Source organism: Gobius niger, assembly GCF_951799975.1.
Source record: "Gobius niger genome assembly, chromosome: 10".
Classification (NCBI taxonomy): Eukaryota; Metazoa; Chordata; class Actinopteri; order Gobiiformes; family Gobiidae; genus Gobius; species Gobius niger.
The window spans coordinates 25,841,950-25,865,377 of NC_136861.1; the positions used below are offsets into that span (position 1 = coordinate 25,841,950).

At 42.7% G+C, this 23,428-nt stretch overlaps 2 protein-coding genes across 3 annotated transcripts; both read left to right on the forward strand.

Moving 5' to 3' along the window:
• The first annotated feature begins 2,413 nt into the window (after positions 1-2,413).
• Positions 2,414-5,531, forward strand: nfil3-6 (nuclear factor, interleukin 3 regulated, member 6). The gene is made up of 4 exons (XM_079565129.1): positions 2,414-2,709; positions 3,384-3,450; positions 3,626-4,745; positions 4,789-5,531. The coding sequence occupies exon 3, from the start codon at positions 3,651-3,653 to the stop codon at positions 4,704-4,706; it is 1,056 nt and encodes a 351-aa protein (XP_079421255.1). The 5' UTR covers positions 2,414-2,709; positions 3,384-3,450; positions 3,626-3,650; the 3' UTR covers positions 4,707-4,745; positions 4,789-5,531.
• Positions 5,532-13,454: 7,923 nt separating this feature from the next.
• Positions 13,455-22,364, forward strand: nfil3-2 (nuclear factor, interleukin 3 regulated, member 2). 2 transcript variants are annotated; one of them, XM_079565228.1, is made up of 2 exons: positions 13,455-13,719; positions 18,457-22,364. In XM_079565228.1, exon 2 carries the CDS (start codon positions 18,924-18,926, stop codon positions 20,628-20,630), a length of 1,707 nt encoding a protein of 568 aa, XP_079421354.1. In that variant the 5' UTR covers positions 13,455-13,719; positions 18,457-18,923; the 3' UTR covers positions 20,631-22,364. The 2 variants fall into 2 exon arrangements, with proteins under 2 accessions (XP_079421354.1, XP_079421355.1); XM_079565229.1 differs by lacking the exon at positions 13,455-13,719 and adding an exon at positions 14,605-14,776.
• Positions 22,365-23,428: the final 1,064 nt, after the last annotated feature.

Below are 23,428 nucleotides of genomic sequence, written 5' to 3' on the forward strand. Positions count from 1 at the left end.
TATGGAGGAAGTGAGAGTTGGTGAAATGTTATTACCCTCATTACGCTCTGGGGTCCGTGCCAGGATCTGAGTGTGAGTACAGCGTGTGTCCTGCACTGAACTCTGCAAATAAACACTGATAACAGCTCTATTATGTTCTACTTTGACTCACGAGGATTAAGAGCGTGACATCTGGGCTCTGCAGGTCAGGTCACTCACATCCAGCTGTTGTTGTTACGCTATGTTGACCACAAAAGGTGCAAATTACTGTATAGAAAATCTGTGTATTACCTGCATCTGCATTGATTTTGAATGACAATATATGAGCATTTATTTAAAAAGTTCAAATGTTTAAAACGTACTGCTTTGAACATTATTTGATTGACGAGGAAAACAAATAGTAAAATCGAATATTGAATCTCCCATATTATGTTATGACTAAACTGCTTTTCTGGACACTCAAAGACGCTTTACATTGCATTATTCATTCAATCCATACCCGGTGGTGGTAAGCTACTATTGTAGCCACAGCTGCCCTGGGATAGACTGACAGAAGCGAGGCAACCAGTCTGCGCCATCGGCCCCTCCGACCACCACCACTCACACACTATATTCGCTAGGCTTCCTAGTGTTACTAAACGGTCTCCCATCCAAGTACCAACCAGGCCCTTCCCTGCTGAGCTTCCAAGGTCTGACGGGATTGGGCATCGCAAAGGCGGTATGACCACAATAAATAGTGTATTTTGTTGTTTGCAAAGAACATTGAAATACCTAAATAAATGCAGCATTTGCTAATTACATTATTCATTCAGCCCAGTTTTGATGAGTTGACTTTTTAATCATCATCACAGAAGAGCTTATTACTTCAACGTGTCAGAACTCTGTCGGTAAACCCAGACACCGTAACATGCATTCACCGCCTCTTATGTTGGAACAGTGCAGTTATCTGAGGACAGTAGATGCTAGATAGTCACATGCTTCTGGCTGCATAGGTACATGTCACTCACATTCAGCACTCTGCAATTACCGCACAGGCTGCAACCCTAAAGCACGTGTTACGCAACCACAGCATGCCATAGGAACACAATGCAGGCATGAATTATTGCAGGATGTGTCAGGCAGTAGATCTTCCCGAGGTGACGAGCTGAAGCAAAAGTGTCAGACGCCTAACGTTTCTGAATGTAGTCGTGGGAGAAACGCATCTTGTAAGTTGTCATGTGCTAAAAGTAGTAAAAATAACTATATGACTGGAAGTAGCACCAACACTTGCAGGAATAGCAGATGTGGTTTTGGCTGAGGTTTTGTGGATTGCAAAGGTTTTAGCAGTAATTGTTGTAAAGCACTTCTACATGAAGCAGCAGTAGTTTACACGATAGGGTCAACGGGGTGAATGGTTTTTTTAAAGCGGCTTTTTTTGCATGGCGTAAATAATAGTGACAAATATTAGGCCTATGTTTGAGTGAAGGGATGTTGTGCTAGTCTTAGTTGTAAAAATAACATTGAATTTCCGCCCATACCTTCTAAGTCGAGATCATGGAGTCGCTCGATGCTGGTGGTCTGTGGCAACTTGAGAATTCACGTGAAGGAAACCTGCAACAAAAACAAAGCTGGTATTAATGCGTTCATAATTAATAGAATACATTGTTGTAATCCTTTGCTTGTGCCGTATAACACTCACTGAGAATCATGGAGCGAAGGCTAAAAAAAACAAAAGAATTGGACAGTGCAAGGAACACTCATTAACCTCATTATAAACCTCTTAACCCCCACCTGAACCAAGCACATTTTCACCAGTTTGGCATTACCCGAATCTACAAACGTGGCAACAAAAAGGAGACGAAAACACGGATGAAAATGCACAACAAAAGAGCAACAAAAAGACGATGACAAAGTGACAAAAACGTGTGACGAAAACGCAACAAAGAGCCAAAAAAGAGCAACAGAGAAGACGAAAGATGAAAAAAAGTGACACAAGGCGTTGAATATGTGATAAAAGACGAAAAAGGCACAAAAAAATGGAAACAAGATCCATTTTGATGAGTTTTGAAGGTCTTAGTTTTCAAATGAGGTGTTACACTGACCCAATTGACTGTAATCTTTTCCATATGGGTAAGGCTGAACTTGAGAAAGCCGTAAATATGATGTGCATGCAAAATAACCATAACCAAGACCAAAATCATGTGTTTGAACTGGATAACATGAATAGGAAATATCAAATAAATCATTGACATTCAGTTGATCGTGATCGAATACAACATCAGTCGATTAAACATACTGGTCGTTATGTAAGCTTTTATATAGGCAAGCTTGTGTTGCTTGTCGGACTCTTTATTATTGTGCCTGGCAGCTTTGGCCCATCATAAGCGCGCGCGTCTCTCTCTCTCTCAAGTCTGAACGGGACCAAAAGTCATCGAGGAAGGCGGGCCCGGGCGCTCACATCAGGCGTACATCACGTCCACATGGCAGGGAGCGGGGCCAGCGCGGTTCAGCTGAGGATAGCCTCCGTCCTGGGCTGAACTCGATGTTACAAATAGGAGCTGCGGCAGTCCAAGTGGAGCAGAGCAGAGGGAGGCGCGTCTCACTCGCGGTAATATTAAGTAAGAGAGAGGAACGGGAGGCAGCGCAGCCACGGCGAACAGAAACAACGAGCGGACGGAACAACGCGCACGTTTTACGGAGAAAAAAAAAATCATTGTGACGGGAGCTGCCGGAGAGGACTATTTACGACAGGTGAGACCACTTTCCAACTTTATTTAACACTTTTAACTACTGACATGGCATGACATTAGAAACTTTCTGAACATTTTTGAAACATTTCATCACGCAAACATTTACAAAACAACATCAACAACAAAAAAGGAATACTGCGTTTTGGCAACATTTTTACCAACGTTAAAGAGTTTATCCTTCAAACCATTTTATCACGCGATATGGTATAGTTATTGTTACACATAAAGCACACATGCATTTAAATAGTGCATTTGGGCTTTTTTTTAATGAGGAAAAAGGACAATAATTGTTATAGTGTAGCCTATGTACAACCTTATTAATGTTTGGAACAGAAAGATGGAAATGTCTCTAGAAAACTCTTTGTGAGGTCATATTTTAAATTGCGTCATGTTATGCTTATTATAAAGCTTCGCATAACCTGTAGGTCAGTGGGTGTGTTATTCAGATCGGTTTTATAGATTATGAGTTATCGCAAAGGACGTGGCTGGATTGCCGTATTAACAGCGGCCATTGTCCTACATTTCGCTGTGCCAAGGCATCCGAGGTTATGGTACAAGTCGCTCCCGTTTATTGGACAGATGTAATAGGGTTACATAATATTGTGTTGTAATAGCGCTTACGTAAGCTCCAAATCCCTTTGCTCTGTTTTTTAATGTACGCTTTTTTTCCACTAGGTGGTGCTGTTGCTTCGTCTTCCAGTGGATCAGGGTCAACAGTGCTCAAGCACAAGAACGTCTACAGGTAAACCCTTAGTATTCATCATTCAGTATTTTCTGTAGTGTCTCACTTGGCAATAAGAGATAGACAGACATATACACAGATGCACATTGGCAAACTAAGCACAATGCATTATTGACTTGTTGTCCATGTTGAACAAGAATTGGCTAACTAATTTTTGACATCTGCTTGTTTACAGGGTGGGCCCTTGACTTTCTAACAAAATGTTTGAAAAAGAAACTATGAGGGGCCAACAGGAAACAAGCACGCTTCAGCCCTTGGAGACTCCAGCAGTGTCCTTCAGTGATGAAACTGTATCCATGCTGACATCCAGCAGCCTCCTGGCCCGATCACTACTGGGCCGTCCAGCTCCCATCAAACGCAAAGAGAGCCCGTCCAGCAGCCTGAGGCGCAAGCGAGAGTTCATCCCACAGGACAAAAAGGACGACGGGTACTGGGACAAGAGAAAGAAGAACAACGAGGCGGCCAAACGTTCCAGAGAAAAGCGCAGAATGAACGATATGGTCTTGGAGACCAGAGTTCTGGGACTTTTGGAGGAGAATGCTCGACTTAGAGCTGAGCTGTTGGCCTTGAAATTCCGATTTGGGCTTGTTAAAGACCCGTCTAACGCTACAATATTGCCTCTAACTCAGGCTTCACAGGCAAATTCCCAATATTACCTTCAAAGGGGAGATGCCAATATTCCAAATTCCATTCATAACAATGTCCAGGGAGGTGCACTAGCTTCCAGGGTCATCAGGGAGACAGGGACCTTGTCAGAAGATTCAGGGTTCTCCACACCTGGTGGGTCAAGTGTCGGCAGTCCGGTTTTCTTTGATGACCGGCTGAGTGATCACGAGAAACTATCCCCACGTCGAGGGGAAGAGGTGGGCTATGAGCTGCACCACTCTCCCAGTGAGCTCCACCACAGCGCTGTCATGGCAGTGAGTAAAGTGGACCATGCAGACTCGATCATAAACCTGCCCCACAAACTACGCTTCAAGAATGGAGAGGGGATTGAGTATACAGGGGACTCGCTGAGTAAGGGACACTTGGACAATGGACAGTGGGTGCACCATGGAGAGGCAGAGGATAGAGCCAGGCGATCCCCTGAGAACATTCTTCCAGCCGCCTACAGCAGCCAGTCCCCCGTGCACGGTCACAGTGACGTTTACCGCCAGGAAAACCACACACTCAAGTCCCAGATCTCCTCTCTGACAGAGGAGGTGGCCCAACTCAAGAGGCTCTTCACTGAACAGCTCATGGCCAAAGTCCAGTGAAGACTGAGTCAGGACAGTTTGTTTGTTTTGTCTTTATGTGTTTTTGTCTGACTAAGTCAGACTCTAAATACTTTTTAAAAAGGAAAATGAGCAGCAACAATATTTATGTTACAGTTAACTAAGAATGTACACAACACTGTCATCGAATGGCTCCACAGCTGTACATATCTTTCAGATACAAAAAATGTGATATTTTCACAATTCTGCCGTAATATCAGGCTAATGGAAAAACGCTAGTGAAAACATAATAATATGGAAACATTTGAATCCAACAGTTTCAAATACACATTTTGCACTAAATTGGTTAGCAATTGAAATCACAATTATTATGCATGTTGGCCTATTTAACATCTCCAGGTGAAATCCAATACTTGTCTGAGCAGAGACTGGCAAATGCACCTTTTACTGTGTTGTATTTTTCATAGATAAAATTGTACTGTATGTACAGTATGTGAGGTTCATCTCATAACTGTTGTCTGAGGGTTTGAACAATGGCTTCAGACGCATGGATCCTTGTGTGTAATATATTTTGTGTATAATTTATTTGCCAACACTGTGACCACTTCAGCAGCAACATGGAGAGTGTGCAATGTAGTTTCCTGAAGCACCACGTTCCTATCACTGGTTTGTTGAAGTTACTGTGGATACAAAAAAACACATTCACTGGTTGTGACATCGTTGTGACATAATCTGAATTGCGGGACTCACATTACCATTCAGGCGCTGTATTTACAGTAAAATACTATTTATGTCTATGCATGGGTGGGTCTGCTGTCTGTACAACTATATATTTGAAAATAAATACTTATTGTTTTTTATCATTTACACTGAATCATGTTTGTTTCACACAACTTTAGTTAGTGCAGTAGTATATTCACTACCAGATTTCTTTTTTATTTATTAAAACAAATCCTTGACGTATTCAGGCATTTTCATGTTTGTTTCTTTCCCACTCTATCGTCGACAGAGCTCCTTTGAAAATACATACAAACTACAAAAAAGCTACTGGTAACTACTTTGCCAACTTGTTTTGCCTGTCTGTCGTTGCACCATAAAGGGGTTAAGTAAAGCAGACAGAAAGATAGTATGACCTATTTTTTCTGACTGAAAGTTTGTCAGGTCATCATAAAAAGACACGAAAGGCAAATATTCCCATGAGGTTTGCATAGAGCAAGATTTTAATTACATTTTTCTCAGTAAGAACTTATGCAATAAAAGTATTACCCAATGTGAGGGCGTCTACGACAGTTACACAAGACATACCCCTCTCAGAACAGTTTAATAACAGCGCAGAATGTAAACCATCCCAGACCACACCTTGTACATACACTTAGACGGGACGTGTCATTGAGTCTTTCGAAACACAGTCATTACAACAACAGGTGAATTTGTTGCATAAATGAACTGAAATAATGGCGTGGATGTTGTGACTACAAACCAGCAGGGGGAAGCAGAGACCGGATTTTGCTTCGTTACGTTTATTGCGTCTACTTGTGTGAACTGGTATAACTTTCAACGTTCACTTAACCCCTTAACTCACACCTGAACCGAGCACATTTTCTCCAGCTTTACCCCAATTCAAAAGCTTCTGGAAAAAAGTTGTGAAAATAGCAACAAAACTGAGACGAAAACAATGATGAAAATGTGAAAAAAAGTGACGAAAAAGTGACAAAAAATTTACAAAAAATATACAAAAAAATGACAAAAATTGACAAAAAATTGACAAAAAAGTGAGAAAAATTTGACGAAAAAGTGACAAAAATGGACAAAAAAGTGATAAGAATTTGACAAAAAATGCAAATAATTTGACAAAAAAGTGACAAAAAAGTGACAAAAAAATGGACCCAAAAAAATTGAAAAAGTGATGAAAATAATCTGATGATGTGAGGAAAAAGATCAATTTAGTATTGTAGGTCTTAGCTTTCAAATAAGGTGTTACATTGGCCTACAGGCTGAACTGGAGAAAATGCTCTCGGTTCAGGCGGGAGTTAAAAGGTTAATCAGACACTAGGATTAAAGATGGTCAAATCTTTTCCCTTTCAGCTGCCACACTTCTGAAGTTGAAACATGTAAAGGTAAAAGATTTCAACATATCTAGTGTCTGATTAAATGAAGCTTGACAGTTATACTACCAGAGTTTGCTGTTTGGGTGTATACGTGTGATAATTACACACACACAAAAATTCAATCATCATAATCTCCATAATAATAATAACACCACTGACTTATGGAACTTGAATATGTTCTCTTCATCTCATCTGCCCAGTTTGGGTGTGTCACTAGCGCTGCATATTAAAAAGACAGCTACAGCAAAGGGACAAAAATAGATCTGGTGTGTAAAAGGGGGCAGCTGCGCAGTAGGTTCTTGAATTTGTTTTGTTTTTTATCAAAGCACCTGAATTAGATCTTGTTTTTTCAGTGCAATAACATCTCTGTCCTTCAGCAGACATTCACCAAAAATAAAATGAAATCTAAATCTATTTATCAAATTCCAGAAGAATGAGAGATTGAATTTTGCACACTGTTTAGGCCTATTACTTTCTGCAAAACCAAAAGTTGACATACATTTCATTAATATTTGGTAGCATTGCCTTTAAAATGTAAATTGTGGGTCAAACGTTTTGTATTTCCTTCCACAAGCTTCTCACAATAGTTGGCAGGAGTTTTGGTCCATTCCTCCAAACAGAACTGGTGTAACTGAGACACATTTGTAGGCCACCTTGCGTGCCTATGCCTTTTCAGCTAAATGTATGGGGCATTCTCAACTGGATTGAGATTGAGATCGAGGACTTTGTGACGGCCACTTCAAAACATTGACTTTGTTATCCTGAGGCCAGTATCAGCAGTTTGCTTTAGGAATTGTCCATTTGGAAGACCCATCTGTGCCCAAGCTTTATCTTCCTGGCTGATGTCTGGAGATGTTGCTCCAATATTTCCCCATATCTTGTTCTTTCTTCATGATGTCATCTATTTTGTGAAGTGCACCAGTCCCCCCAGCAGCAAGACAACCCCACAGCATGATGCTTACCTCGTCTTACACACAATAGTTTGTTGGGGTCCCCAGTTGCTTGCATCGATATTTTGGCAGTTGCAACCAGAGAACTTTGGGAACCCCTTCTCAATATAGTTTTACACTTTGTATTATTTTACATGAATAGTCAAATGCTAGGAGATAAAAAGAAAAGTGCACACATGTTTCTAGTAACTCTTACGGCAATAAGAAAAAACACATTTTCCGCATCCATAGCTACTACTCTTATTAAAAGCTACACACTGTTCCTGTACCAGCATCCTGTACAGCCCCCTCCCTCTTCTACAGGTCTACCCCTGTTTATCACTGAAAGGATGAAGCCTGTTGCTAGGCAGGCAGTGCGACAGTTGCCATGGGAACGCTCACAGACGTAGCTGGAAGGGGGCAAAACATCGGTGCTGGGGATGAGGATGGGGTGCAAAAAGATAAGGGGTAGACAGTGAGGGGGGGTGGGGCCCGGACTGCGCAGCCAATCAGAGGGCTCCCCCAGCGGCGTGTGTCTCCAGCCTCAAGAAGGAACAAAGACAAAACGGGACACGCGTGCATAGGAATGAACTCCCTTTGTGTACGTGTGTGTATGTGTGTGTGCGTGTGCGTGTGTGTGCGTGTGCGTGTGCGTGTGCGTGTGCGTGTGCGTGTGCGTGTGCGTGTGCGTGTGCGTGTGTGTGTGTGTGTGTGTGTGTGTGTGTGTGTGTGTGAATGAAAAGAAAATGAAACTGTCAATTAGGGAGAGTCCATTCATAGTTGTTCAATGGTTCATTTATAATTTAAAGCAGCTACATGTGAAACCCTTGGTGTAAATCAGTTTATCTAAATTGAATTCCTTTCCCCAAATTCATACATCCATTTTCTTCCACTTTATCCGGGGTCGCGGAGGAAACAGTCTGAGCAGAGCTGCCCAGACTTCCCTTCCTCAGGCTGTTCAGGAGGGATCCCAAGGAGTTTCTAGACCAGCTTAGACACATAGTCCCTCCATTGTGTCTTCCCATGGCCTCCTCTGACTAAATAGATGGCCGAGCACCTCAGCTGGTCCCTCTCGATGTGAAGGAGCAGTTACTCTACTCTGAGCTCCTCCCTGATGACTGAGCTCCTCACCCCATCTCTAGGGGTGTGCCAAGCCACCCTGCAAAGGAAACCCTTAACAACCGGTTGTATCCTTGATCTTGTCGTTTGTATTACCCACACAGTATATCATGACCATAGGGGCGTGTAGGAACATACTGTAGATCGATCGGTAAATTAAGAGCTTTGTCTTTCAACTCAGCACCTTCTTCCCTACAGTGGTCCGGTCAATTTCCCCAAATCATGCAAAGTCAACATAGGGCAAGTTTGGTCCTTTGTCCCGAGATCCCTGAAGTAAGTAAGTAAGTGCACAAGTGAACAACAAAATTGTGTTCAGGTGTTAGTCCTGAGCCGCTGCAACTGAGCCGCGTCGCCACTGTGGGCCAACCTGACCAGCATATTTTTGGAAGCGTGGTGTCCTGCACTGGTTAGCTCCACCTCCTCCTTCCTCTTCCTCCTGCAGATCCCTTCGCTCCACGACAGTCTTTCACCATCGTTTGTCCCTTCCTTGTTTCCTGTAGCTCCTCTCGTGACGCCTCCACTGTGCTGCCGCTGTGGGGGGCTCTTGGTGCCTATTCAGTGTTTCAGAAGAAGGAATTTGTGGGTCTAGAAACAAAAACGAAAAAAACAAAACAAAAAAGTGCAGTTTGAATAAAACCATCAACAATATTTTAAATTTGACAGTATTTTAGATTTGATCAACAAACATAGTATTTCAGCAATTAAAACTACTTACAATCAAAAATGCAACATAAATGTTTGAGAGAAAAATCAAATTCCACTTTGACAAGACGTGTGCCAGCTGGTAAGGATGCTGGACAGTCTTGTGGTGTAGTGGGTTTCGAGTCCCGGTTCTGACAGCTGCTGATATCCCCCCGCCCTTCATCTCGTTTCACCTGCATTGTCATAACCATACACAAAAAACAGAAAGAAAAAAAGGTAAACATAAATTTGGCTATAAAAATCAATGTGACATTTTACAACATTACAAACAAATTTATTGCACATCAAACCAATGAATTACAGTAACTCAACAATGAAGTCACATACCCTTTTATAGCCATTATCCCATTCATGTAAAGTGACAGTGCCACCATAAAGACGACTGTGATAACATCACAACATTACGCACACAACATCATTTGGCTTTAGGGTAAAACGTGGGAGATCTGGCAGTTTGGCTCCCTCACAATTTCACTGGCATATACCAGAGATGGGTTAATTCAGTTTGGAGCAGTCAGAGCACATAGGCCCTATACGATCTGAATATGGCTGTTGCTACTGACGACGGGAAGGACTAATGCTGTTAAAAAAAAAAGAAATGGAATCAAAACCATGGTGACTATAAGATAAGAGACCACAAAAAGGAGCCTACATCGCATACAAGCAGGAAAACTTTCATTTTAGAATTTGTTTCTCTGGGGTGACCAGAGGTGGGTAGAGTAGCCAAAGTAATGACCCAAACAAATACTCAAGTAAAAGAAAAGTACTGAGTAACTTTTTAAGCAAAAAACACTCTGATTTATTTTCAGCGATGCCTTAAATTGTGCAAAACAAAACATAAAATCGTGTGGAATTCTAAGAAAATTCCAGTAAAATTCCATGAAAACAAAATTTAAAAAAAAGCAAGGTGCAAGAGATGATCTACATCTATTTCATAGACCAAAATGAAGCATTTTCCGCTGAAATATTTACTCAAAAAGTTACAAGTAGATGTAACTGAGTACTATCCTCCTCTGGGGATGACCTATGAAAAGCTACAACTACTAACTGATTTCAGAGGGATGTTCTTTGTGGTACACAGAGATTGGGCCTTAGAATTGCAAATTCAAACCACCACTCAGTATAATGAAAAGCCAATGGAGATTCTAAAGTAAAGTTATTCATTTGTGCAAAGTGAGGCCATACACATTGTTCTTGTGCAAGGTCCCACTTTTCAGCCACCGCCCAGTGAAGAGTGTGAAGTGAGGGAGACAGTTGAGTTGTGAAAGTCTGCTTCTGATTGAAAGTCACTGTTTCTGCAGTAGCGCTGCAAAGAGACGTGTGTCCTGGGCAGCAGATATAAAATACTGACAAATATAAAATAAAAAACACAAAACAATAGCCTATATTTAGGTCTTGCAGGTCTGAATCACTATTTAAAAATATGTTTTAAAAATGAATTCAATTGAAATAACTGTGTTTTGAGCCCCTGCCCCTCTGTAGCTCTCTGCACGGCCCGGTTCTAAAGTATCAAGTTAAATAGTTTTAAGCGTATAAAGAAAAGGCATTACTCAAGAAGCACCATGTTTGTTAATCATTGATCAGCCCCAAAATAGTGATTCCTGTTATTTATCTAATTTTTGTTTTTGTTTTGTTTATTTGGGCGGGACAACGTATGTTAATGAACATACATGTATACATGCATGTAAACACACTCTCATTCATTTTAGTTTCTAGGGGAAACCGGAGTACCCGGAGAAAACCTAGACACGGGGAAAGCATGCAAGCTCCACACAGAAAGGAATCGAACCCGGGACCTTATGAGGCACAAGCGTTAATTGCTGCACCATCGTGCCGTTTAGAGTAGACTTTGATCGATCCTCAAAGAGAACTAATCTCGCTTCTTAATGTGCACGGTGGCACAGCGGTCAGCGCTCGTGCTCCCCGTGTCTGCGTAAGTTCCCTCCGGGTACTCCGGTTTCCCCTACCACTAAAACATGTACAATAGATTCCCCTGGGGCCAGGACTCCCCTGAAAAAGAGATTCTTGATCTCAGTGGGACTATCCTGGTTAAATAAAGCTAAAAATAAATGAAATTAATTAATATTAACCAAACGTATGCCTTAACCTTAGACACAGGTATGGAAGTGTTATGGCAGCACATATCACTATGTCATGATTGACAAAGAATGACATCTGTTAGAAATGCTTAATAGTGTGTAGTTATTCTAAATATACCGTTTATTTTTGTTCAGTGTGATAGGAAATCACAGTCACACAAAATAGTTCTAGTGGTGATATTGTAAGCTCATCTGCGTCACAGATTGTAAGTGCAGTGTGTATGTGTGAGAACAGGGAGTGAGCTGGGTGGTCCTCTATGATCCTCTCTCTGTGTCACCGTTTCCTGGGCACCACCACCATCACCTCACATGAAGCCAAGCATCAGCTCCCTCATCAAGAAGGCCCAGCAGAGAATGCTCTTCAGCGGCAGCTGAGGAAACTGAAGCTGACGACTATAGATGTTGGTGCAGTTCTGCATGGCCATCATCCAGTCCATCCTTACTTCCTTGATCCACTCCATGCAAGAGCAGTTTTTGTTTTAACCCATGCATATGACACCTGAAAACATCTTATCTGCACTCTTGCTTTTTACAGTAATTACTTCTTTTTTTAAGTTTATGTTGGTAACGCTTTATATTAAGGTGTGCTCATTAACTATTAATAAGGTATTAAAAAGCATTAACAATCTTCTCGTAAAGCTTTAACATACTGCTTATTATACTTTTATCTGTTAACATACTAATAGGCCATTAATAATACGCTTATTCATAGTCATACCCTAACCCTAAAATGATTACTATTACTTATTAATACTTAAGGAGCACACCTTAATCTAAAGCCATACCTTTATGTTTTATGGATTGATTTTATCTGCTTTTTTGTAATTTTATGCAACTGTGAAGCATTTTGAAACGGCCTTTTGTATTAATTTTGCTCTACAAAAATCCCTGTTGTGTGTTCTGCTGAGAAGGCCCCATCTCTCGAGGACCTGTAACTCCAGGACCCGGAGGCGTGTAGGTCGGATCACAGCTGACTCTTCTCACCTTGGACACGGACTATTCACCCCATCCCCAGGCAGGGGGCTATGGTCGATCCGGACCCATACCTTATGCCAAAACAGCTTTTCTCCCCTCCGCCATCAGACTTATGTACACCAAAAAAGCACCCAATAACTCTGTATCTGACTCATCAACACATTATAACCTGTTCCAGCCATTGGCACTGCTCTATTGCACCATGTCAGTCCACACTCATACCTGCTGCTAACACTTAATGCACCTGCACATTATTTGTTTTCTATTTATTCCAAGTTTTATGTTTCATGTTGCACATTGGGAAACAAGTTTGCTTTCAATGTCCTGTACTTTGATACCTCTAAAAAATGACCTAGAACTCTTCCTAAAAACATTTTAATTAAGAGAAAGGTCTGTGTCGGTGGTTTTCAACAGGTGGGTTGGGATCCAAAATGGGTTGCAGAACCATTGCAGTCACACATTCAGCTTAAACAAGAAGATACAGCATTTCCCCAGATGTTGATCCAAACATTAAACACCGAGGCTGGCATTACTTAACTATATAATTCAATAAAGCCTCCTTATAATCGACATATGTGGGGAAAAGTCATACTAACCCACACATCAATCCAGAAATATTCAAACGTCATGTAGAGTCCAGATTTGTACATTAAGCCCAGCTAAAGAACATTATAGGTTTATTTAGAGGAGGAAACTTTCACACTTGCTAAATGTTTGGTTGTGACTCTAACCACGCCCCTTTGGCCCTAACTCCTCCTCCAGCGTACTTTCCTGTGACAGGATTTGATGGCAGACACAGAAGGAGGGACAGAGTGCGGAGAGAAACAAAAACGTGACTAGGCACCCAAAGCGTCCTGTTATGCAACAACTGACCTACTAACATACATTGGGAGAGTCGGAGAGCGGCGCTGCGCGCGAGAGAAAGGAGGAACTAGAAAAAGAGAGAGAGGGAAACTGAGTGACTCCGTAACGTGACGTGTGAGGTGCGTTGAAAACAAGCTCTACTCGTGCGTGCACCTGCGCTAATACGACATCTTTTCAAAGTCACGTATGGTCACTGCAAACTGGACAGTGCGGAAGGATTCTTCTTTGGATTCAAGTCAGAGGATTTAAGGCAGAGAAGGTGAGTCTGGTGATGTGTTGAGTGTTACAAGCTGCTGGTGCGCTGCGCATAGCTGTAGGGCTTGGCACTGGACACAGTGTTTGTTTGGGGGGTGGCTCAAAGTCAAGGTGATTGTATCTTTAAAATGGTGTTAAAATGTACTGAATTGGTCCTAAAGCAGAAAGAGGGAAGAGTAAGGATGTGGGTCGATGTGACAGATGTGTGTCAAAGCAACGAAATGAGGTCAATTGCTTCTACCCCCTTTTACAGTTTGTTGTAGTGCTCTAGAAGGCGTGAACGCGCCCTATAAGCTATTATTGCATTATATGCAAAGTTTTCAGTGATGCAAGTGACATAAATGTCATTACTCCTCTTCTCTGTTGTGATGTATGAACGAACTTTAATATCACTATTATTGCCGTTTTAGGCTACTTTTAGGACTTGCCAAGACTATAGCTATAAAATCACCTTTAGCAGTTTATTTGCCATCTACTATATTTACCGTACACTTATTTACACTCTTTCCTGGAGCACACAGACATCATAGAAATTGTTTTTTTTTTTTTTTCTTCAAAGAGGTGTATTTCACATTTTTCCAATAGTTATCAATATTATGTTTTCGAGCTATACATCTGATTGCATTTGTTATATGATTATTACACGCTTGTGCAGTAAACTAGTCGTAACACGCATAACAGGTCGCACTAAGTAGGACTGAGCTCCTTTTAGGGTTAGTAGGCTAGGAGAGGCAGACAACTGGGGGAAAAAATCCCATGCAGGCACTGAGGACACACTTCTGCGTGTCACGTGTAGCAGTTCTTTGTAAAGGTTAACGCGGCTGTGCTGGTGCCGTGCGCCTCTCTCTCTCCCTCTCTCTGAGCTTATTAACCCTTTAGCGGCAGTCTGACGCACAACAACGCGAGCCAGGACACACAGCGGCATGCTGCAGAAACTACTACTTAGCACTCGCTCACAGATACTATTTCCACGCGTTCACGCTTATATCAAATTTGGATAAAGGCTGGGGATATACAAAGGAGAAGAATGGCAGAAGCTGATAGGCTTTGGCACTCATAAGGTGAGGTTCTCTGTTGTATATTCCAAACATCTGGAGAAAATGTGGGTCAAGGGTGTACTGCGTGTTCCTTGTGTGACTACCTGGATTCATTTCCATGTGATTAATTGTTAAAGGATATTAAAGTGTATTTAGTTCAGAATAGTCTATTCTTAGCATTGTTCGATCTACGCTGGATTTACACGATTGCCTTGGATGACTGTGGTTAGGATTAAATATGCAGGAAGACGATTTGTCAGACTGCAACAAAGGAGGCATGCCGGGTAACATATTTCCCCCAATATTGTGCAAGCTTTAACAAGAGTGTCTCTGCACTGGGCAAAAAACAAAACAACAAAAAGGATCAAACATTGTTGTGTGCCCTTTACAGGAACCTAAGATAATAGGACTCTTGTGATGCTGTAGCCTATAGCAGGGGTCCACACGTGCTGAGGTGAACTGTTGCCATGTAATGGCCAAGTGGAGTGTATTTAAAGCACATTTGTTTATCAATATAATGATGCAAAATGTCAGGGACCTGTAAAGATATAACTAAAAACTGAATTTAAAAAAAAGATATAGATGTATTTATGCAAAAATGGCCTACATATTTGAACATATCCACCATTGGACTGACTTTGAATATAAACATTGTCTAAATAATCATGGGAATCTTATTTTTGTTCAAAAGCTCTTGGGCTCAGGCTGAATTTATGTTAGTAAATTGTAATTTGATCAATAATACAATGACGTTTCTATTACATTCCTCTCTTTTTTTGCAATATTACTGTATAATATTTCATTACATACATTACATGCTAAAGACTGCATTGCATAAGATATGATTGAAAAAAGATTATATACGCTGAAGACTATAGCAGATTATGCAATAGATGGAAACCCGTTGTCGACGGCAATGCTGCGCCGCCCCATGCAGTGTGTGCCAATTGGTTGAAGTAACAGTGGGTCTCTATGCCAGCTATAAATGTAGGTCACATTCGTCTAGTGGGAGGGGTAGAGGCGCAGAGACGCCCCTGGCTGCCAGCGCAGAATCCAAACCCCACCAAAATAAATCCTCACCCCGCCATAACAAAGAGAGGAGACACGCACAGTAAATGGTATCCAAAAGCAAATGAGGGCAAGATGTTGTGTCCGTTCAGAATTTAAAAGTGGGGGATGTTTTGGGGCTAATGCACAAGAACTCTTTTTGCACTCTGTTACACATGCGTTGATAAAAGATGATGGATGCGCTTTGTTATTGTGCTGTGGTTTGGGAGAGGGAGGTGAATTACAGCATTTAGTAGGTCAAGGGAGCACACGTGACTGGCGCAACACATGGACTGTGTTACTGCTGTTTTCCCCATGTAGGCGGCCGATATGACCATGCGCTCTTCATAAACAGGTCAGACTGGACTCCGCCTTATTGGCCTGTTGCCTTTGCACTCGGCCTCCCTTAACGTCTCCTCCGTTTTGTTTCCTGGGAAGAGAAAAAAAAAAAAAAAGAAGCCCCCAGACTTGGAATTCAGGCAGACCCACCCTCTTACTGCTGACCCCCCTATACCCTGCTCCACGTGCCTTGCATCACATTCTTCCCAGGGGGGGCGGGGTATTTTTTTCCCCCCTTTCTCTGAAGTGGTGCTCCCGTCTTGATTTTGTTTCAGCCCCTGCTCCCATTTCCTGAAACGCTTCGCAGCAACACGTGTCTGGTTGAACAAGTCTGGTTTCCAAAGCCCATTGCCAGATTTAGACCTGTGGTTTGTGTGTGAGCGAGTGCAGCTTGGATTCTTTCACTGTGCTATCATTCCACAAGTGCCACGGAGGCCCGGCGATGACACGTGAGGATATATAACAAATATAGGGCATGATCGAGGTCAAGCAAAGTAAATATAACATGAAAAGAATGGATGTTGTCCTTAGGGTCATGCATGTAATGTATGTAATTCTAAATCTACTCCGCGGTTACTCTGAGTGAGAATGAGCCATTTCCCCACTGACACCACTTGGATGTGATGTCATGAAGCCCCACGGCAATGGAGCTCTGTGATATTCACTTAGAAACACGCTTTTGGTTCAGGGAGTCAAATTTAAACTAAAATAGCCCCAATAATCAGTGATTCATGATGCAAAAGGTCCAATATAAGAGTGACCAACTATGATGAGTGTTTATTGGTGTAATTTCTATATATGACTTGTTGGATGAATGCATTAGAATCATGCCTCTTGACGTCAGTCCCTCTGCTCGAGTCCATACGTGAGCACCGCTTCAGGGGAAGACAGAAGATGCATGAAACGATTGGCTGCCCCTTCTGTTTTTCCTTCTTTTTGTTGCTATGGGTGACATGTTCTTTCTATTGGAGCAATAGCAACAAAGTCACAACCGGTGCCCCCCCCCCACACCCATCCCTCCGACTCCAACCGTCCCTTCCCCCGGCAATAATCACATCTCCTCTTCTTTGTTTTCCTTCCATTTTATTGTCCATGCCTCACTAGTCGTGCTCGGACCTCACTCTATACTTAAGCATGCCTCACTTCTCTGTGTAATGCGATTGTTGTTTCTTTTGTGTCATTTTTTCCCCCGATCTCTCTGCACTGGCCTACTTTTTTTCCCAACGCACTGTACAGTAGAGGCAATCCAGACACGTGCCTACTATGTTGGGTTGGGTCGGGCCGGCGTTACTGGGTCAGTGGGACACAATGAAAAAAAAAAAAAAGGCTTTACCCTCATTTTGTTCGCTCCCGTGCCCAGCAGCAACATGTGAATGTGAGAAAGGCAATTTAGGGTGTGGTTTGGTCTGAAAAAAAAACTGGTAATTTTTCCGGCAGCTCCATGGCCTAGTTTTGGTTTTTGGGCCAAATTTGATATCTAGTGTGTGCGTATTTACATATTGAGGTTGGATAGTGATTGGCAGAGCTCCAGCATGCACACATTACAGGTTGGCCTGAAAGTGCTGTTGAATTTGGCTAAGCACATTTTCTGTGTGTTGTGTCTAAATGTTAGTGGGTCGTGTTTTTCCAACCCAAGCCCCGCCCCCTTCCCCTCTGTGCGCCCCATGACCTATATTTAAAATATATATATATATTTAATGCTTCCAGCTGCCATAACCCTTCCACATTTTTCTCACTGCTCGAGACGCAGCTGCTTTATCCTTGACCGGCACTGGCTGCTATTGCTTTTGCCTTTGTCTGTCTTATCTGCTCACTCCACATCATCGATTTGGCATTGACTTGTGTTGGCCGAGAATGCCGCTACATTCCTCTGGGGATGAAAGGCTGGGGGCAGGGCAAGGGGGGCTAAGCAGTGGGTTGTCTGCCTCCTATATTTTGATACTCAGGGGACTCCGAATCTGTTTACCCTACAATGCTGGTTCACCCAAATAGAAAAATGGAGGAAGATAAAATAGGATCACCCACTTAGAATGAACCCATTGGCGGCGTTACATCACAAGAGACAACATCAACTTGCAAGGTCAAAGTGCAGGGGTCATAAGCCGCAGACAGAGCAGATCAATGGTAAGGCCATAAGGTCAGACAGCCCTTTCATTGGTTACCAAGAGTAAGGGAAGGCAAAGCCAAAAATGTCCGAGCAGCAGGAAAAGACTGAAACTCTGACTAATAACTCTTCATAAAGGAAATGCTTTGAGGCCTTGAATTGGAAATATTTCTGCTTAATGATTAACATATCTTTTCTGTTTTTGTCTCGACAGCCTTTCATCTGCGCTACAGAGAGAGGAGAGAGAGGCACGTGGAAGAAGCCAGGGTCCCAGTGCGACTGATGTGTAGAGGGAGACCGCTGACCTACATCCTGCTGATTCCAACTGGATCGAGGACACCGCCAGCTTGGCTCTATGCGCTCTTCTGATGTTAAATGCTTGACAGCTAGCAACACACAAAGATACGACATCTAAGAAGAGTGGCTTGTATTCACTTTGAAGACTAATACTTCACAAAGTCTGGCCACTGATGCGAAACAGTTTAAGTGGATAAATGAGGGCCACTATTGCTGAACTCCAGCTGTTTTTGATATTCTTGGCAAACTTGGACACTTAGCTCAATAGACTTGCTCGCGCTGATATCTGCACCAGCACTGTGACACACATCTGGCTGCTGCTTGGTAGGAACGGAAAATCTGACTTCTGCTCTAAAAACATTAAACAAAGGCTCAGGGAATAACATGAGCAGTCTGGAGACCTTCTCAGGCTTCGATGACTCCCTTTCCCCCTTGCCAGCGGCCCGCATTGGACGCCTGGTTAAACCCAAACCTAATTCCTCATGCAGACGAAAGAGGGAGTTTATTTCTGATGAGAAGAAAGACGCCTCCTACTGGGAAAAGCGTCGCAAGAACAACGAGGCAGCAAAGCGCTCCCGGGAGAAGAGGCGCCTCAATGACATGGTTCTTGAAAACCGCGTTTTAGCACTGAATGATGAAAACGTTAGACTGAAGACTGAGCTGCTCCAGTTGAAGCTGCGCTTTGGTCTGATCAACACTGCCTCCTACATTGAAAAGAGCCAGCAAATCACAGTGGCCAATTCTGTGAATGGTAGCAACTCTTCTGCCTCATCCACACCCTCCAGTCAATACTACACCAACGGATACTCCAGCTCTCAGGTCATTATCAACTCAGACTCCTCTGAGACTGAGCAGTCTGGACGCAATGAGAGCCACAGGCAGCTGGTCAAATACTCTCCACGTGGTTCGCTTTCCGACATGTCGGATGGCTCCTCCAGAGACAGTCCTGAGCCCATTTCCTTTGAGATCAAACAGGAAGGCGACAGACTAGAGATGGACATTGCTAATGGCACTACAACTCAGATCATGTTCAACATCCACAGAGGTCTGTCCTCTGTACCTACCCACCACCAAATCCAGCAGCACTCTCAGGACCTGGAGATGGCCTACCAAACTCAGCAGCATCACTTTCCCCAACAGACACCAGCACAACCAGAGCCTGTCTCTCCAGTCCCCACTGTGAGCCAGGCAGCCCATCATCCCCCTGCAGCCCAGCGCAGTGTCATTCTTTATGGCTCCTCCAGCAATAGCTCGTATGCTGTGGACAGTATGTCCCGCTCCCAGGATGTGGAGCTCCAGGCAGTCCTGAAGCACAGCAGCCAGCTCAGTGTAAACCTGCCCCCAAAGACCACGGACAGGATCCCAGACGCACTGCCTGAGGCGACAAAACAGCTGGAACAGAAGCTTGTAGACTCCCTTTCATACGAACTTTCAGACCGCCACGATGAAGCTGGTGATGGACTGGTGTACCAGGCGTGCCAACGTCCTCCAAAGCACATACAGGACCACCAAGAGTTAAGCGCTCAGCTCCTCCATGTCCAGGGCCTCTCACAACTATACCAACATCTTCAGCAGCCTCACCACCCATACCTTAGTGCCCCAGAAGAGGACGACCCCCCTGAGCTAACTTATGAGGGCAGCCCAGAGACTGTAGGCTATTACCAAGGCCAGCCCGGCTCCACCTCCAGTGATTTAGACCCTCGTAGCTCTGATAAAGAGGCCTCTACTGATGATGAGTCCCCTTTGTCATCCTGCTCAGATCACCGCCTTTCTGGTGGTCACCATCCTGCCTCATCTTACCCTTTACAAAGTTCCTCACACACACGGGATGTTCAAGGCGATGTGAAGGGCACAGCATTGCCGCACAAGCTCAGACTGAAGCATCGCGCCGTGAGTACAGGAAGCAGTGGCAGCTGTGGCCAAGAGTCACCGACAAGTCCCCCCTCTGCCACACCGCCTCCCCTGCCCCAGCACCCCTATTTATCACTCTCTCCCCAGCCCAACATTAAGCTAGAGGGCCAGGGCACAGCCCAGGCATGTACACTCTCTGATGGGAGGAACTGTGGGAAAAAGGATGGAGGTGGGCAATGACAAAAGAGGCATGACTAAATGACAAGCACTTGGACCTTGACCCTTTGCCATCATGCCTTTACTTTTGGTTACATCTGTGGCCACTCAGACAATGAATGAACTTTCCCTTATTGTCACTTAAAAGGCTGCACATGTATGGTTGTACATAGGTGTATATATTGTACAGATGTGTAATTTCTTAATTTTTCCCATTCTAATAAAAGCACTTTTGTTTGTGACGGAAAGAGGAATGGAACTGCCTAATTTTTCATCAGATACAGTATGCTCCAAAAAACATATTTGTGGTCAGTAAAGAATGTTAACACGAGCTTTGAGCTAAACCAATCTGAGACGTGTCTGACAAAGTGTACATGTATGGCTCTCTGCCTTAATGAGAATCGAATGCAAAATGTGTTGGGCGTGTTCCCATGACCAAAGAAACACACACGATGAACACTACAGGTTCCATCCCTCTTCCCAGACGCTACCTCTACCTGCCCTGCTCACCCCAGCATCTCCATATCAGAAAAGATCACCATCATCTTTATTTTTAAGCACTTGGTTTTGTATTTCTAAAATGTATGGATATGTTAGAAATGTATATTTTGCAACAAAATTTGAATACAAATTCAACAAAAATACTAAAATAAGTGTGTATTGGTCACAAGGATCCCACTTACTGTACAGCCATAACGGTGGGCCCATTTTTAAGAAAATGCCTCTTTGATTGTTAAGCTTTAGCATTAATCACTTGTTAATGCCCTGTTTACACAAACATGGCTGTCCTGTTGGGACTGGCACAGCACTGAATGGAAAACATGGTGTTTTGAGGTTAAAGACCTCATTAAATGTTTGAATTTTCTTGATCTTTAACCAGCCTTTAACTATTTGGTGGAAACACCTGCTGCAGGCTTCAAGCCTCCCCTTATTTGAGCTTTATCAGAATTTTTTGTTGACTTCATTCACCCATTATATTTATTTCCCTTTTGTACATGCCCATCGCTGTAGAAAAGCCCACAGGACATAGACCTGAATGTGTAAAGAGCTTTGGAAATAAATTATACTCTGGAGTCTGTTGCAAAATCACCCAGGAAACATACTACACTGTAACGATGACGATTTATTCATCTAAAATTACACTACAGCAATTAGTCAAATAAATTGCCAATCATTGTTTAAACTCTCACTTGAAAAAATCACCTCATTCTTTGCAGCATGAACGAGTCAAAGAACGGAGTATGCAGCAACATTTCCCTCTGACAATCTCGGAGTATTACATTTTAAAGAAAGGCTTGGATCCAGCCCCATGTGCCTCTATTGTTAAAGCCTGTACTATGTATTTGTACACCTGGCAGTATACAGGAAGTCCTGCACTGGAATTTAAAGTCTATGTACCATGTTTGGCTTTTGTGTATAAATGTACAAACCCCTGCTCTTGAGCAACACTGTAATGTTTTTAATTTGATTTTCTATCTTTTCAAAGTGTTGTTCCTCTACTGTGTCTTTTGAGTGTGCTGACATGTATTTGCCTCATCCCCGCCCCCTTTCAAGTGTGTATTAATAATCAGTTTGTGCTTTTGCCGATGTTTTTAATGGGATCAGTGAGCAGACTAAAACAGGCAAAGTTAGTGGTGTTTCACGATGGTGGTGGTCTGACGAGTCATTGCCATCACTTCCTTTTGTCATGTATGTAACACTAAAGTTCATTGTGGAAGAAGGAGCATTTCAAGATTGAAAATACAAATAAAAAGAATGTTGAACATATCACATGATAAAAGACTTGCCTTGGCTTTCTTTCAGTAGTCACAAGCACGCCCTGAAGCTTGGTACTCGTCTGATGTGGAGTATGTGTTTACTCACTGCTCCTCTACAGTACATTAACCGCACAGTATAAGACAATCGACTAAAATATTCAGTGAAAAGTAGAGAACAAGGAAAAAGTACAAAGTTTTGCTTTATTTACATTAATATGAGAGTCAATATTTCTGGCTAGTATTTAAAATAGTGGTTTGAACACATCTACACAAAACAATGAACAGTGCTCCTCACTGCTATGATTTTGCTACGGGGCTCATCCTATACATTACTGGTATATTACTATATGCAGCGGACAATCCAGAAAAATGATTTAAATGAGCAACCCTTTCACGCCTTGATGTTTACATTGTACATGACAAAGACAATGCATGAACATACAGCAAGACAAACAGTGTTGGACATTAGACACAACTGTTTATTCAGGATTTGTCATTTTCAAGAATTTTCACACATTAGGACATGGCTGGAACATGTAGGGGGAGGAAAATACTGAGTTTTAAGATTTTTTAAACTCCGTATAGTCCCTTTAAGCCTGTGAATCAGAGTTTTATAAGTGCGTTACCAGTGGCGCTGCAGGGTCGCTCTCAATTACCATCGTGGCTTATGTCTTACTGGCCTTTACAGCAGATCCAGGTCAGGCACGTAACCTCCTCAAGCCCAAAAAGAGCTGCACTGACGAAGAGAGACGCTAATTGCTCTGTCATGTCAAATGGCAGACTGATGTTAGACAAGGTTTTGTAATTGGCTGACGTGAGGCCTTTTCTGTGTGGAGTTTGCATGTTCTCTTTGGGTCTGCGGTCGTTCACTGCTCATGTAGGCTATTTGTATTCCTAGTTTTTATCATTTGTTTGTGTTGTGAAGCACTTTGGACAGCCGTGGTTGTTGTAAATGTGCTATAGAAATAAACTTGACCTTGACCTTGACCTTGACCTAGGCTGCCTACCAGTGTTCGTGGAAAGAAGACAAATCTTTTCGATGGAACAAAGAAGGAAACGATTGGT